Here is a 16,111-nt window from a genome sequence, read left to right on the forward strand (position 1 = left end):
AGTTTTTAAAAAGAGCTTTTCCAAGGAGATAAACCACAAATCCTCTTAATAGGAGTATTTAAGAGCAGCAGATGAAGGAACAGCTATCACAGGCCCAAAATAATGTCATTTGCTGAGGAGGGTTCAGTTACACTGTGAGAAGAAGAGGTGTCAGGGAGCAGGTCATAGATGACACGTTCTGACCTGCTGTGATTTGTGTGTTCTAGGTACAGATTTGTTGGCTGTTCTAATAATCCCAGCCTCTGAAATTAAAATGTTTTGGTTTCCTATTTAACCTTTTAGTTTCCTCTGTACAGAAATGTGTCCATTGGTAATATGAAAAGATTGTTTATAAATCATGATAATTTACCCTACTTCAATTGTAGATGACTTTAAAGTTAATGTTCTTTTTCTTATTTCCCACCTCTCCCCTCTCAAATTAGGACTTAGAGGAGCAAAGCCGTTTGATAGCTGCTTCCAGCAGATCAAACCAGAGCAGTGGAGAAGGACAATTTGTTGTCCTTAGCAGCAGTCAGTCAGAAGACAGTGATTTAGGAGAAGATGGAAAGAAGAAGCGAGAATCTGAAGCCTAAGGTTGCCTGCTTTGTTGAAATTGGAATCTTGGGTATAGCTGGTGACATGGTACAAAGTTCTACAAGAAGTGAAATGTAGGTGGAGGGTTAATTGTATTATATAAAAGACTTTACAATATGTAGACCCTATTATGCCTTGATTTTACTCTCTCAATTAAGTGATTTCCATTTTCATGTCAGAAAAATTTCTCTTCTGTTTGCCAGATGAAGCATGGTGATGCTACCATGTTCATTACAAAACTGTTTTCTCAAGGCTTTTCTGCAGTGTGGAAAAAACTGGGTTCCCTTCCCCTCTCCACTTACCTCTGTGCAATTGATTGCTTTTGAAGCAAAACTTCAAGCTCTCACTGGGCTTCAGCAGTACACTGACATGTTCTTTACACTGCAGTATGGAGAACACCTTGCTGGAAGCAAAAGTGGATGTCCAAATAAGACAGTGCTAAGCTTTACCTAGTTTGTTGCACATAACTGTTTTTAGATTTAAAAATAAAAACTCTTATTAACATTAGAGATATGTGCAATAGCTCTACACAGATCTTTCATATTGCACTGTATGATACTGTCCTATTTTTTTCTTTTTTGGTAATGAGATTTGTTTTCAACAGGAGAAAAAAAAATTACTGTCAGGCCTAGATAAGAGCTGATGAGACACGGCTGCACTTTGCTGCACAAGGAATGTGTAGAGCATTCCTTATCAAATTTTAAGAATAATGTATATATTCTTACAGCACAAGTGCCATGTTCTTGATTTTTTCCCCAGTATATGTAATGAAAAGCTATAAGCCTTTGAGTTCACTTTTTATAGAACATGCTTACAGTTGCAGGAACATCTTGAATTCCATCATTTGAAAAATCTTCTGAATATGTAAATGCCTTGTCACCAGTACACTACATTTACTAAAAATGAGTTGAGGATAAGTCTTTTTATAGAAATTAATTTTGCAAACAGAACTGACTAGCTCTGAAGTAAGGAACTATACTAATCCTACATCCTAGAATCAATCCTGTAAAGCATTTTTCAAAGCAGTGTCTGTTTACAGCTTGTAATCTGTACTCTGGATTCCATACCCTGTGTAATATTTATTTTGTATAGTACTAAATGTGCATTCACCTTTTGATCCAGAAGAGAAAACTTGTTTGAAGAGAAATATTTATTTTTGCACTAATTACTATATATACTAAAATCCAGTGGAACAGAAGATATCTCTAATAATGGCATGAAAATAACAGGAGATATAGAAAGAGAAGAATATGCTTATACTCCAGGTTATATTATAACAGTTATGAGTGTTTTACAGTTCACTGCATGGCATTTCTGGTGTTCAGGAATGGCAGCAATTTTCTGAATGTCTGCCCATGAGCTGGCAGTGGCCCAGCCCTTCATAGCTGGAGTTGCTGAATGCTGATAAAGTCAGTGAGGAATCTGAGGTCCTCCCTCTGCTAGATGGCTGTGGGTGGGATGGGTACCCTTGGCTCTCCTCATGTGCTGGAGTGGCACTGTCTCAGTCAATGAAGGCAGCCTCCTCCTCCTCCTCCTCCCCTTGTGCTGGGGATGCAGATTTCTCAGCATCCTGACTCTGTCACAGAAGAGAAGGGGCAAGCAGCACCTGCTCTTGCAGACAGAGCCTGCTGTGGTGCTGCAGCTGGAGGGAGAGCAGCTCTTGCAGACCTCACTGGCACCACAGCCTCAAGAGGGCTGGAGCCTCCTCAGAAGGGGTCCCAGCATTCCTGCCTTAAAGAGCAGAGGGGGAGCAGAAGGCTGAGCAGCAGAGAGCAGCCTCCAGGCTCACTGCCTGAGTTAGTTAGCAATGCCTGTTCCAATACGTTTTGCATCCCCAGAGAAGCCAGCCAGAAACCTGCAGAAATACCTGCTTGGATGTTGCTCAGTCAGGCCAAACATGTTGCCACATTTGGCTAGCACACTGACACAAAACATGCAAGTCTGAGGCTTTTCTCTAAAGAGGCATTTTTATTTTATATCTAGTCATCTATTCTTATCTCTCATCCTTAACAGTCTTTTTATTCTTGCCAATTAAAATGTAAAGAGGCAGCAAATCCCATTTTTGCTATTTTCATGCCTAAATCTAGGCTTAGATCATAACATGGCAGCCAACTTGTCTCTGAAAATTGGTTCAATTCATTGTGTTTCTTTCTCTTGCTTTTTTGTTTAACTTACTGAAATTTTAGTTTTCTATCAAATAATATGACAGCATAGTGCATAGTTACTGTGTCTTACTGGATCTTCCTCAAGTGCATGCTGAAGATGAAGTAATTTGGAAACAGCAAAGGAAGAACATGGACTCAGTGAGCTGCAGTTTCTAGAAACTTGTATCCCTGCTTGTCAGAGTAGGATGGAGTAATGTGGTAACCAGTTCAGCTGCAACAGCTCTCTATCCAAGTCTGTTAACAGATGAGCCATCTCATCAGAAAGCACTTCTGATTTGAACCTAGTTTGCATTAACCTTATTGAAGAAATATCAGAAAACTGAATTAATCTGGTTGTTGGTTTTTTTATTGGAGCCTACCATTACTGTTTTAGACAAATCTGCAAAGAAATCAGGAGAAAGAATTGGCAGGTGAATTTACTGTTATGGGATTTTTCAGATTTAACAATACATGTATGGAATTATTCCATTTGCTTGTGGGGCTGTCTATGCCACTAAATGTAGTTTTCTGTAACAGAAAGTAAAGGAGTGAAGTGCATTTCTTTTCTGTTGGATAACTCTCAGCCACTAAAAAAAGGGAAATGAATGGCAATAAAACAGATTGGCGTGCATGAATGAACTGAGGGGTTTTTTGCTTGTTTAGGAGAGTTTCACTGGTGTAAAATGAGCAAAAAAATGTAAAAGCCTCTGGGAGAGTGAGGAAAGTTGCAAGAAGAAAGGGCAGGACAGATCAGAATTAATGCAGAAGTTGAACAGGAATGGTGCAATGAGGTGGCAGTGGTGTGAGAATTAATGGGTTTTGCTTAAGGGGAGGAGCACCTGACTCTGTAATTAAAACTAATTCAAGGCAAAAAAATACCTGCTGAGGTTTTATCCATACCCTTCTCTCAAAAATAAACATTTGCCAGCCTTTTTCCTATGAGGCTTACAACTACTTCACTGAAAAATATTTTTGTTAATTAAAAAAGAGCTATTAGTATTTTCCTTGAGGGGATGACTTTTAATATAAACACCTCATGCTCTTGGGAACTGCCGTGGGGTTTCACCACCTGAGCAATTTACTGTTATAAGTAAGTTACTGGTTGGTTTCCTCTGTAATTTATTTCTCTTGTTTAAGATTTCCTGTTGCTTTTTACTTAGACTCATCTTCCAGGCAGTCTCAGCAGAAGCTGTAGTTTGCTTCTTATGAATCTAATATTCGTTCAGACACTCCTGAAAACATTCTTTTAGGTGCATTATTTTAAAGGGGTTTTGATAGGTGCTGAATCAGCAGTGGTTTTAGAACTGAAGTTTTATGTTGCTAATTGCAGTCTAATAGTTACCTTCACAATTTTCTCCTCAGTTAGGGGATATTCAGCTTGTTAGACTGTAGATTTAAACACTACAGACCAAGTCTTGCTATAAGTTGTTTCAAGCTACATACATTCCTGATGTATGTAAATAGCATGAATATCAAAACATATAAAGCATCCTTATGGGTATGCACTTGATTGCATTCTAGGTAACATGTGGCAGTCCCCTGTGAAGATTAACAGCTTTCTAAATCAGAGCTCAAACAGCTTTTTCTAAATCAGAGAAAAAATTATGAGTCATAAACAATGTAGCCATATATAATGGGGGTGAGCCAGTAGTGTAAATTAATTTGTACTGGATAGTCTGTTACTTCCTTAATAATCTGTTTAAGTTTGAAATTGTATCAAGACAATTTACTAACAGTAATAGTTAAGGAACATTCTCCCTCCCCAAGGCTGCCACATTTCATCTTCATATGGATGTAAACCCTGAGCTGAAAAATCTAAAGCACCTGAAGCTATTTATGAGGATATAATTTCTGTACATTGGTATAAAGAAGCAAATTTGACTGTGCACATATTTACGGTAAATTCTGATTAATTACTTGCAAAGAATTTAGGAGAAGCCAATGGATGAAATGATGCTATGATATTGTATCTTTTTTTCAGAAATAGTTCATATAAAAAGAAAATTTGCCTCTTCTTTCTGTTGCTTTGTTTTACAAAATGTCCTAAGTCAGTTCCTCTCCAAGGCTTTTCTTTTTTTCTTGCCACAGTGGATTGTCACAACAAGAATAAATCAGTGTGTCATTGTGAATGCACTCGTATTCCTAATGAAGTTTATTTTGCAAGCCAAGATTTTTGTACAATCTCTCAAGTAATTTTTATAATGAAGTGGAGTGGTCAAATTCTTATGATCATGTTCTGGATTGGTCCTGTTCCAGTGAAGTGTAAGTGATTTCTGCAGTGCTTGAGGCTGACTTGCACATTTTCCCTGGATAGCTGTATTAAAACTCTCCAATGGCATATTTATGTCTTTGATTGTTGTGTCTAATCTTGGGAACATATTATGCCAAGGCTTCAGTAAGCATTTTGTAGATTTAAAAAAAGCTTAACTAAAGCAACTTTCTGAGTGGGATTTGTACTGATGCAAAAAATTGCATTGCTGATAATACTGACTTCCAGGAAGTACCATTATTGGTGACAGGATGTGCTCCCTTCCCTTGAATGATGTTTTAACAAGTGGTTATATCTCTCTGTTGTCAAAGTGTTGCTCAGTTCTTTTAATCACATTATCTCAGAGGAAGTTATTGTACTTGGGAATGCTGATAGCTTATTTTTGCAACAATCCAAGACTGAACAGAAGAAGAAAGTCTTTATCAACCCTGCTGGCTGATTAGTGCACATGTAGTGGCATGACAGCGTGTAGCACTCTGCAGAGCTGTGGTTATGACAATGATCAGAACTCAAATTCAGAGGCTACAACAGCACAACCATTAACATGGGTACTGATCCACATCTTCATGGGCTTCATTAGTTTATTATATGATAAACATCATGTAAGAAAGCAGTGGTCATAACTACATTATGGTTAAATTTGTATTTTATAAGGTTTGTAGATTTTTCTGGGGAAAAGCAGACTTTTGAAATATGTAACTTCTGTGATAAAGATGCATGTATAACTAGAAAAAAATATCTATGCTTACTTGATAATGAAGGAATAAATATTACTAATGCTGAGTGTGTTGATGAACTTTTTTTTAACCTAAAATATGGGTGGACAGCTGCAGTATATTTAGAAAGAACATCATGCTGAGGGTCTGTGTGTACTATGTAAGACTCTCTAAGACAATGGTGGCTGCTGACAGGTTGCTCCCAAAGCTTAAGATGGAAGTGTATGAGGAGTAACTCCAGAAGTGCAAGCACACCTTTGGACAACACAGCAAAAGGAAAACCTGATTCTAAGGAGAGTAATCAAAATACATAATGGATGAGATGCATTGATACCTGAGAATGAAATGCAGAACCAACATATCTTTCAGAAGCAGCATCTTTTTCAAACACTGCTATTTCACACTAGCTGCTGTGATAAGCAGAAGTTTCTATAGCTGTTAATCCCACTTCATTGCTTAGCATGTGGGATTGCTTAATTGGATGAAAAAAAACCTCTACTTAGGCTTCTCTTCAGAACTTCAATGCAGGACTTGACAAACAAAAACTCTACTTCCTAGTAAGAGAGAGGTACAAGAGGAAAAGGAACAATGTCCCTTCCTCATTTAAAACTCTGACCTTTAACTAAACCCTGGGTTTAAGCCTGCAATGGGGTTTGTGTTACCTGTTCTGACAGGCTTTAACTTATCAAGAACACAAGGTTAGCAGCCCTGCATTTTACAGTTCCTTAACTTTTCACACTAAGCATTTAAAATACTGTAACTGTAGCTTTCAGATAGTTTCTACTCCAGTAGATATGTAGAATGGGATCACCAATACTTACATTTTGGGGTTCTCCCCATTTCCTTCAGGGGTGAAGTGGGAAACATGCTGGCTGTATTCCTGAATACACACAGGATATAAAATCCCAACAGAAAAAAGCAGCTGCATAAGACTGTCTTATCCATGTCAACCTTCCCTTCAAAACATAGAACTAATAATTATGTAGAATTCCTATGAAGTTTTCCTGCCCATAAAGATCATATTCCTTGTACAGTATGTAGTCTTTCAAGCAGTTTGGCAGTGGAAGGAAGGTCATGAACACAGGACAACGGAGACGCAACCGGCCCATGCATTCCCGTATCTTCAGACGACAAAGGTGCTTCAGAGAGCGAGGATTTGCTAGAAATGAGAAAACAAGATCAGTATTTTAACAGTTATGTGTTCACTTTTGTTCAATTTATTTATTCAGTACTCTGTTACCTGCAAAAACTGAACTGTCAGGATCTAGACTTTTTACCTTAGCCCATACAACTCAGTTACAATTATAGTTGTGTGATCAACACATTTTGTTTCGGTCAAGTTGGCTAAATGGAAGCAGTAAAGTTTGGGAAATGTACTACTTATTTATCTATGTACAAACAAAAAGGACACAGAATTAATCTAGACTAGAATTAAATCACTCAATTAAAATCAGTAATTTATTAGATTTCTGCCTTTGAAGAGGATTGTGCTGTCTACATTGTAATTAAAGGTCCAAAGTGATCTGTGTAAAATGAGCAGTTATTGTCTAGAAGACTACTCAGAAAAACTTTGTTTAAATCCTACACAGACTGATTTTTAAGAGATCTCTTACTCTCAAAACATAATGTTTTGCCTAAAAAGGGTCAAGAAAAGCACCACTCTGAGGTAAAGAAAAATAAAATACCACCAGCAAAATAGCTCCATTCCCAAAACAGTTTGTCACTTGAAATATAAACATGAGATACTTACTTAAAATTGAATTGATCTCTGGCCAGAGTTCCTGTTCTTTGAGTACTGCTTCCAGCTTCCAGCAGATATGAACATGATCGACATAATCTAACATTATTCTCACTACTTTTCCAGACAGGTGCTTCAACCATGACAAGGTTATCACTTCACAAAACTGGTAAAAACAAAATGTTTAACAGGATAGTCTTCAGCACTCCTGTAAATAAATTACTTCCACCTATGCAGGACCAGAGCAATTACACTTCAGCAAAACACCAGGAAGAGGGAGAGTTCTGTCATCCAGGGGACCTTTGCAGGTTGCCACAGCTTGCTTTAAGCCTCAGCAGTAGAATCTGAAAATCTGAGATATGGTTATTTTTTCCTAGAGCCAGATATCAACTTAAGCAGTTGTATATTTGGCATCTGAGTGCTTAAAAAGATTCCACTCCCAAAGTGGAACTTAGACTTGTGCCTCAGCATGCTGAACAGAACCCATCAACCCAATGCCTATCTTCAGGTTAAAGAAAGGTTTATTATGTTCCAGCACATTTTACAAACTGAAACAGTGACACTGATGGGTGTCTCTAGGAGCCTTTCTAGGTCATCCATGTTTGTTAATTTCTGCTGAGTGCTTCTCATGCCAGCTCCAGGGGTTCCTTACAGCAGCATTCCAGTATTAGTGGTAAGATACAAGACCACCCAATGAGCCAGCCTGCAATCTCTGCTTTCACAGCATGGACAGGACTGCCCTGGAGAGCCAGTTCTGTACTGATAATTAGCATATTAGCTATATTTGCACAATTTTATTTACAATTGTTTCTGTCATGAACCAGTCCTCATGGCAACATCTATTTATTTTTACGGTCTTGTCTATTCCTACCTTTATGTGTAAACAGCTTTTAGAGTTTCAAAACTTCCTTTCCTGACATGGCATTAAGTACACTTTCATTTAGTTTTAGGAAGGATTCCAGTAGTCAAACAAGGTAAGAAGCCAGCTGGTATCCTTACCATTGTATCTTTGATAACAGTTGAAGTCCATCCATCAGTCACATACTGGGAATGTGAGCTGTTTCCCTGAGGGCAATCAAAGCAGCGGTGCACGTCATAGCCGTAGTTCATCAGCATCCTTAACATGACCTCATCTTTCAGCGCATACTGCAGAGCTGATGGAAAATGGGTTGTGTTCACTCTGCAGAAATAATTGACATTAGCCCCATGTCGGAGCAGTAGACTCACTAACTCGTAGTTGCCCATTCTCAAGGCTATTTGGAGACAGTTGATGGGATCTTGGTTTGGCAGAGCCCCAGCGTCCAACAGCAGCCGTGCTGAGCAGATATCCCCGTTGGAAACGGCAAAGTACAACGCTGACTTCCGGTGGTCGTCGTAGCCCTTGCGAACTCTTTGGCCCAGCATGAAATTGGCATCAAACCCAGATTTGAGGAGAAACTCAAGGCACTGAGGGTGTGCTCCTGCTGCTGCTGAGTGAACTGGACTTATCCCGCTTTCTTTAATGGCATCAAAATTTGTAACTGGAACTAAATATTTTAGGGCTCTGAAGAATGAAAAAAGAAAAAAAAGAAGAATCTCAGAATCTTAAACATACTGGGTTTAGCTGGATTAATCTTTGAATTTCTGAGTTGTTCAGATTGTATGACTGTGTGACTGTATACAATTGCTTCATCTACTAGATCAGTAACATGGCATAGTGTTCCTCTGCGTTAGCTTTAATTGCTAACAATTAAATTTTAGCCTGAAATGGATAGCAACTTTACACCTACTACACATAAATTATTATTGTCTTACACTACTACTCATTAACAACCATATTCCTTGCTAAAGGAATAATAATTCCATCTCAAAAGAGCTTTTCCTGGATGTCAAGAGTACAGTGTTAGTGCTTAACCTATAGGAACCAGGAAATTAGTAAAATATAATACAACATGAAGACATAAAGTGTACTTGATTTTTAAGTATCTTCAGTTATATTAACTCACAGTAAGTGTCCTCTATATGCAGCTCGGTGGATTGGCAAATGACCTGAGTGCTTTGGTACATTTGCATCAGCCCCATATTCCAGTAAAAGACTCAAAGAATCTGGATTTCCTCCTCCTGCTGCTTCAAATAACACAGAAGCACAATCCATTGCCTGTGAAAGAACATCTGCACCTGGAAAGAAGCATTAAAGATGTTCACAGTAGTTACTGCAAATATCAAGCAGTAATAAATCTCACCACCCCTCCAGTGACATGGTATTGGTTTTCACCAAATAAAACCACTATGGGCATAAACCTTCATATTGGATCCTTGATCCTGGGAACAAGAAGGTCCAAATTGCTGTGAACACAATCACACAGTTAAGACTTGATGCTAGACCTGGGGCAAGCCAAGAGTTTGGTTCTTATCTACCCATCAATTGGTTACTGATTTACATGTTACACATTTCAGTTCTTCTTTACAAAAGTAGAAATTTAGATATTAGGAATTCTTTGATGGACCTCAACTCATGTTTATAGTACATATATGTTTGGATCTAGTACTCTACAGGCTGTGTACTCAGTAATGGTAACAGTTCATTTCCTTTCACTTCAATAAAGCAAAGCTTCAATGGATACTGAGCTAAGAACAATTTTTTTGCCTCTGCATTCAAAAATAGTTTTCTCTGTTAGAAAGAAGATCCACTTTGTCATATTTGGGCCTTAAACATTTCACTACTAACACATGGGGCTTATATTAAAGAACACCACCAATGAACCTACATGTTACCAAGTCTATTTACTGAGTTGTAAAACAGAACAACAGAACAGCTGAGGTTGGAAAGGACATTTGGAGATCATCCAGTCCAACACTGTGCTCAACCAGGACCAGCTACTGCAGCTTGATCAGGACAGCATCCAGTCAGGTTTTAGTATCTCCAAGGATGGAGACTCCACAAGTTCTCTGAGTGACCTGTTCCAGTGTTAAGCCACACTCAAAGAAAGAAGGTTTCAGTTGGTGTCCATTGCCTCTGGTCCTGTTAACAGGCACTGTGGAGAATCCAGCTCTATCTTCTTTACATCATCCCATCAGATATTTATAAAACAGCCAAGATGGACCCTCACCTTAAGTTCTTCCTTCCTATAACTTCACAAAAAAATAGTCTCACCTTTTTGCAGTAAGAGCTCCATAACTTCTGTATGCCCACCCTGTGCAGCCAGTGCTAGAGGTGTGAGCCCATATCCACTGCGAGGGTCAGGATCTGCTCCAGAGCGAAGGAGAAGCTTTACCAGATTCTTCCTGCCTAGTTTGGCTGCCTCATGTAAAGCAGTTCTCTTGTGGACACACTGCAAATTCACTTTTGCACCAGAACTTATCAACAAGGAGGCAATTTCATACGAATCATGTTTAATTGCTGTAAGACAGTAAGTATCAGCCAGAATGTTATTCAACACTACCCTGGGCACCACGGTTTCTGCTAAGTGGCAGCTTAGGAAAGCTTGAGCTGTTTCTGGCAGTGCTATTTATACACTCAGAAATATCACACTACACAGAAAGGTTTTAACTTAACAACAAGACTAGTCTTTGTTTCCAGGATAACATTAACTATATAAATTAATAATTTTAGGGTATTCTCTCTGTAATCCTTTGTTGCACTTGGCAATGCCACAGAATGCAACTTTTCTTGCCACTAGATGGAAAACACATACAGGAACTTGGTGCAGTCAGGAGCTGGCCTGCTCAGAGAGCTCTGCTTGATCTTCATGAACAGTTACCATAATAGAAAATAAAGTTTAAAATTACTGTCATATGCCTTCTTATCTTAATAACCCTCATCTGTTAAGTCAGTAAGGAACTTAAAGAGCAATTTGCATTGGCTCCAGTCAAGGGAATGAATAGGCAACATGTTTTCCTCCCTCCCTCTTTCATCTTTCAGGCTGTGTGGGTTAAAGCCCTGAGTGCCCTTCCCTGAGACCAATCAGGCAGAGAAGCTTCATGTGGCACAGCTGCCTGAAATACCAGACAGCATACTGTAACATGTTATGTCCCACCACCTGCTTTAGGTGTATCTTACACATCCCCTTCTTGAGGGACAGAACAGTTTAAAATGGCCTCACCTCATTCCCTCACTTCTGCACCCCTAAATAAGGTATTCACCTATAACTAAAGGAGAATCTCCCTCTTTGTTCTTAACATTGGGATCACAGCCATTGAGCAGAAGAAAGCGGACGTTGTCTACAAGGCAATTTCTTACTGCCATCAGGAGAGGTGTTTCCCCTTTTAGTGTGGCCTGTTCCCACATAATGGCACAGGAGGCTGAAATAAAGAAAACCAGAATACATTTGAAGCTGGATCATTCATTAAATCTTTGTAAGACATTTTGGTGGAAAACAACAAGGACTCTGTACCTTTTAAGGTTATTTCTAGGATGTTCATATTTATCTGTGCTGCTGCTTCATGCAAAGGAAGCCAGCCCTGCTCATCTGCTTCTTCGAAAGCAGAACTGTGCTTCACCAGCTTCATCAAGGCCTCTTCTTGGCCTGTGATATTTTAAGACAGACACATATTCCATTACTCATCATAAAACAAAATTCAGACAATTAATATACTGAGTGCTATTTATCCCATCAGTGTACCTGCAATAAAAAACTTGCTTTCTCAAAGCACATTTTTTCCCATGGGGTGAATGGAACAATCAATGACTGGCATTGACTCACAAAGCATCTTGAATAATACATTGAAAAAAACTTACTTAGAATTAATATGACTATAATATTTCAAATATAGCCCTCTCTTACAAACAAGAGTACATAAAAATTTAATAAAAGCAAACAGGTAGGAAAAAAAATTATGTTGACAAAAATAAAATGAAGCTGATGAGCTCTATCTTGTTATTCTTGTTTTTATGAACAATCGTACTGAAATATTTATCAACAATGTTTGTAATTTTATCTTGTCAAGTACGAGCAAAACTTTCTTGGCTGGAAGGCCTGCTCAGTGGCCAGTTTCTGCTCATGTTTTTATCTCAGCTTTCCTGGAAGTAGGCAGCCTGCTCTGCTACTACCTTCAACTATAGTGTGAGGGGATAGACTGCTCTCAGTCTCTGCTGCTGAAATTCTCCTACACACGGAAGAATTATATATTTGTAAGACCTGAAATCAAGCATAGATTTTAGGCACATTCTTCATACTATATGGAACACCACAAAGCATTTATTTAACCAGAAAGCTTGGTCTCTTTACTCCTACTGCACTAAACAGCCCTCTAACTACTCACTATGACATGTATGAAGACTGGACAGAAGGCTTCCCACTGCCAGATTACTCTATAACATGTACTCATTGTTTGCATCTCTCTGTGACTCAGTTTATCAATTGAATATAACACACAGAGTAGGTATTTCAGAAGAGCAGATTAAGAACATCTCATAGAGGAACAAACAAAATGTTGGACGTTAAGGAACAATTCTAGAACACATATAAGGCAGAGAAGGGATTTTAATCTGGGCATCTCACAAAGTGAAATGCTTTTAGGAAGCATTAATTTACTATGAGCCTTACCATTCTGTTGTTTAATTTGTAAGAAAGGCCTGGCATTGTCCTCTAGTTCCAGGAGATGAAGCACTGACATCTGAGGAGTGACATTTGAACTCACCCAATTACTATGTTCCTATCTAATAAGTTAACTTCTGAGAGTTTTGGTTTTAGTTGCTTTAGTCTTCAAGACCACACGAATAAAAACTGCACTTGAACCAAGCCACACTGAAGACAGGCATTGCTCAACACCACCATGCCCAAGTGATCCCTAGGGATGCAGGCTTACCTGTCCGAATTGCTGCAATTATCTGTCCATGTTCTTTACTTGCAGTGTACAGGAAACTGTGTAAACAGAACAAAAATAAAGACAGAAGTAAAAATTAATCTGAAGCTGAGGAGATAATAATACCTTACATTAAGTACTCAAGTCTAGACAACATGCTAGATTTCTGCAAGTTATGTAGGTTTGTTATGTAGGGTTATGTAGGGTTTAACATGTTAAAATATTTTTTCTGGTGGTATTCCTCTGCTACTATAAATATTGGCTTTTTCACACAAAGGCCAACAATTAAATATCAAAACAGGGGAAAGCTACCATACCTATCTATTTTTACATAGCAAAAATCAGACTCATAGAATAGCTTGGGTTGGAAGAGACTTTAAAGACTACCTAGTTCCAATGCCCCTAACATGGGCAGAGACACCTCCACATACTCTTCTTCATAAAGCCATGTATTCATGTAGATACTGATGTAAAATGTCACCTCAACGTTTCATACAGTCCATATTTTTTAGGAAATGCCTACATATTTCCCAGGAGGACTCTAAACAAATGAGCTACCAGTATCCATGACACAAGGTCACAGCAATACAACATGGTGTCACAAAGGAAAAGAAGGTTACTACATTCTTATAATAATGCCAAGAAAACACCAAAATAGTAGTTACTTATTACCTTTCATCCTCTGTTGCACTGCCACGTGCTTCAATTTCATGCCTATCTCGTAAGCTTTCCTGAATAGCTTGTTGGGTAGAGATTTCATTGTCAGAGTCATCATCAAACACATATGTAGAATCATACATGACAGTATAGAGTCTCAATCACTTTTCATGTAGAAACACTGCTTTTTAACTGGAAGATGTTAAAATCTTCATGTTAAATCTGGAGAAATAGCAAATGCTGTTTAAGTATCACAAGAAATGAAACAAAGATTACAATAAACGACTTGGAATTCCTCCATGTCAAGCTCCAGTCTTCACCTAAGTATTTAAATTTAGGCTGCAAACACTTATTCTACATAGAGCAAAGGTTTTCTACTCCAGTGGCACCTGCTAGCTTTTATCATTGTTCCACACCCTTAACATTGTGAATAGCTACTTATTCTGGCATTACCTATTGGAAAGTAACACAAGTCAAACTTAGTTTGAAGATAAATAGTAATTTCTCTCTTAAGTCTTTTTGATGCTCAAATATCACAACTGTGCTCTGATGTTTCTTTAGTAGGAGAACAGAGGTGCAGTAAGACTTAAGATGTTTTTTCAGTTTGTTCATAGAGGGCCTGGAAGTGAAGGACAGAATTTTTTTTAATAATAGCTTTTGTTCAAAGTGTTTCAAAGATACTGTTGAGACCATATTTTGTAGACAGGGAAATGTTGTAGTTTTGTACTATTACACCCATCAGCCTTGCAGCTGAAACAAACTCCATGCACTAAAAAGCCCAACTTTACCACCTTATGTACATAATATACAGCCATCCAGAAAATATAAACTTACACTTCTGCACTCTTGATCAATGTATGCCTGTTTTTTCCTAATACTTGTAAGGGATATATAAAAAAATCTGCAACACTACCTATCCAAACACAAGCAAAAATGAAAAACATAGATGCAATCACAACGGAGTTCATCAAAAAAAAAAAAAAAAAAGTAGCTTAAATTTTTTTTAAAGTTTGCCAAATTGAAAGAGTTCCATTAAAAGCATTTTTACCGTTTAAGAATTATAATACAGACAGTGGAGCACAGAAATAAATCCCATTGATACTACTTAAGTCTAAATGTTAAAACTTAAGAAGAAATCATAAAAAATATTAGCAATCTAATAATTGAATAGTATAATGTGTGTAGATGTAATCTGTTACATGCATAAGCAATCACACTGTTCTTTTGTATATTCAGCTACAAGTTATTATAGATGAAAACCACACATGCTGTTAAACTCAAACCTCTCATGTTTTACCTTACCAAAATTTGAACTTCTGTCATAAAAGAGAGCTGGGCTGAGAAAAGCATTCGCAAGCACTGGACAAAATAAAACAAAATAAATAAATTAGCAAAATGAACAAGCACAGAAAGATGAAGTAAGTTGTCAATACACCTCTGACAAAGCTTGGAATAATTCTAGAAACATTTTAGAGTTGAGAAGCAGTAATTCACAGGAAATCTGCATCATTTCATTCGTTACCTGACCCACCTAATATGTAAGTGCAAGGCCTTGCTCTGTAATTGCACATGTAGCAAAAAGAGAGAAATACATTAGCAAAACATACAAATAACTACTAATACTCAATTATACATACAACACAGTGAGTATATAAGCATTTTAAATCTAGGCTATTTCCTTTTATGAAAAAGACAATTTATAAAATATACAGGGGTTCCTCACCTTCTGAAAGATGGAAGATCTTGAACTTTGAAGAAGTGAGTATTAAGCTGAAAGTGATATTTTCAGAGTTGCAAATGATCTCAGCCTATGTCCATTAATAGCTCACTATAAATACCCGATCACAAGATACTCTGGGACTTTCTCCATGTTTCTTTCATTTTCACATTAGTTATGTTTAACGATCTGACCTGACAAATGCTGCCAGTAAAAGAAGGAATTAAATTTTTTTTAATGAGAATTTGAGAACTGTAAATAGTAGATGTATTACATTAGGGAAGGCAAATTCTTTAGTGCTTTCCTGAGAGATTAAAATGAAGATGCTCTTAGGAGCTTACAAGAGTCAAGATTGAGTATAAAGCAAAAAAAAATCCCCAATATTATAAACAAGCAAATCAAATAAAGAACTCTTAAAAATTACTATGTGTTTCTGATTACTTAATCACAGTTCACATACTAATACAAAGAGAAAAGCAAAAGATAAACATTGAGAGTCATTAAAGGGAAAAG

General features: G+C 37.7%; 2 protein-coding genes across 6 annotated transcripts in view; one reads left to right on the top strand and one right to left on the bottom strand.

The window, feature by feature from the left end:
- APPL1 (adaptor protein, phosphotyrosine interacting with PH domain and leucine zipper 1) overlaps positions 1–5,769 on the top strand; it is a 27,890-nt gene extending 22,121 nt beyond the window's left edge. Inside the window, exon 22 of the mRNA XM_071755859.1 lies at positions 423–5,769. Within this exon, the coding sequence (XP_071611960.1) occupies positions 423–572 (150 nt within the window). The 3' untranslated portion in view covers positions 573–5,769. The remainder of the gene's footprint in view (positions 1–422) is intronic.
- The window catches only part of ASB14 (ankyrin repeat and SOCS box containing 14), a 21,008-nt gene extending 5,132 nt beyond the window's left edge, over positions 1–15,876 (bottom strand). The window contains exons 1-11 of one of the 5 annotated variants that reach the window (XR_011728226.1): positions 15,605–15,862; positions 13,897–14,103; positions 13,228–13,283; positions 11,814–11,945; positions 11,563–11,721; positions 10,574–10,819; positions 9,426–9,597; positions 8,440–8,983; positions 7,453–7,606; positions 6,524–6,861; positions 876–976 (exon numbers count right to left, since the gene is read on the bottom strand). Coding sequence is in view for 2 of the 5 variants with exons in the window: in XM_071755860.1 (XP_071611961.1) it covers positions 6,674–6,861; positions 7,453–7,606; positions 8,440–8,983; positions 9,426–9,597; positions 10,574–10,819; positions 11,563–11,721; positions 11,814–11,945; positions 13,228–13,283; positions 13,897–14,024 (1,779 nt within the window). In the remaining 3 variants the exon portion in view is untranslated. Of the gene's footprint in view, positions 1–875; positions 6,862–6,958; positions 7,047–7,452; positions 7,607–8,439; positions 8,984–9,425; positions 9,598–10,573; positions 10,820–11,562; positions 11,722–11,813; positions 11,946–13,227; positions 13,284–13,896; positions 14,104–15,178; positions 15,241–15,604 lie in introns of those variants that run through there. The other 4 variants (XM_071755860.1, XR_011728227.1, XR_011728225.1 and 1 more) reach the window with 4 other exon arrangements.
- Positions 15,877–16,111: the final 235 nt, after the last annotated feature.

The sequence above is a fragment of the Heliangelus exortis genome, chromosome 12, assembly GCF_036169615.1.
Source record: "Heliangelus exortis chromosome 12, bHelExo1.hap1, whole genome shotgun sequence".
Lineage (NCBI taxonomy): Eukaryota > Metazoa > Chordata > Aves > Apodiformes > Trochilidae > Heliangelus > Heliangelus exortis.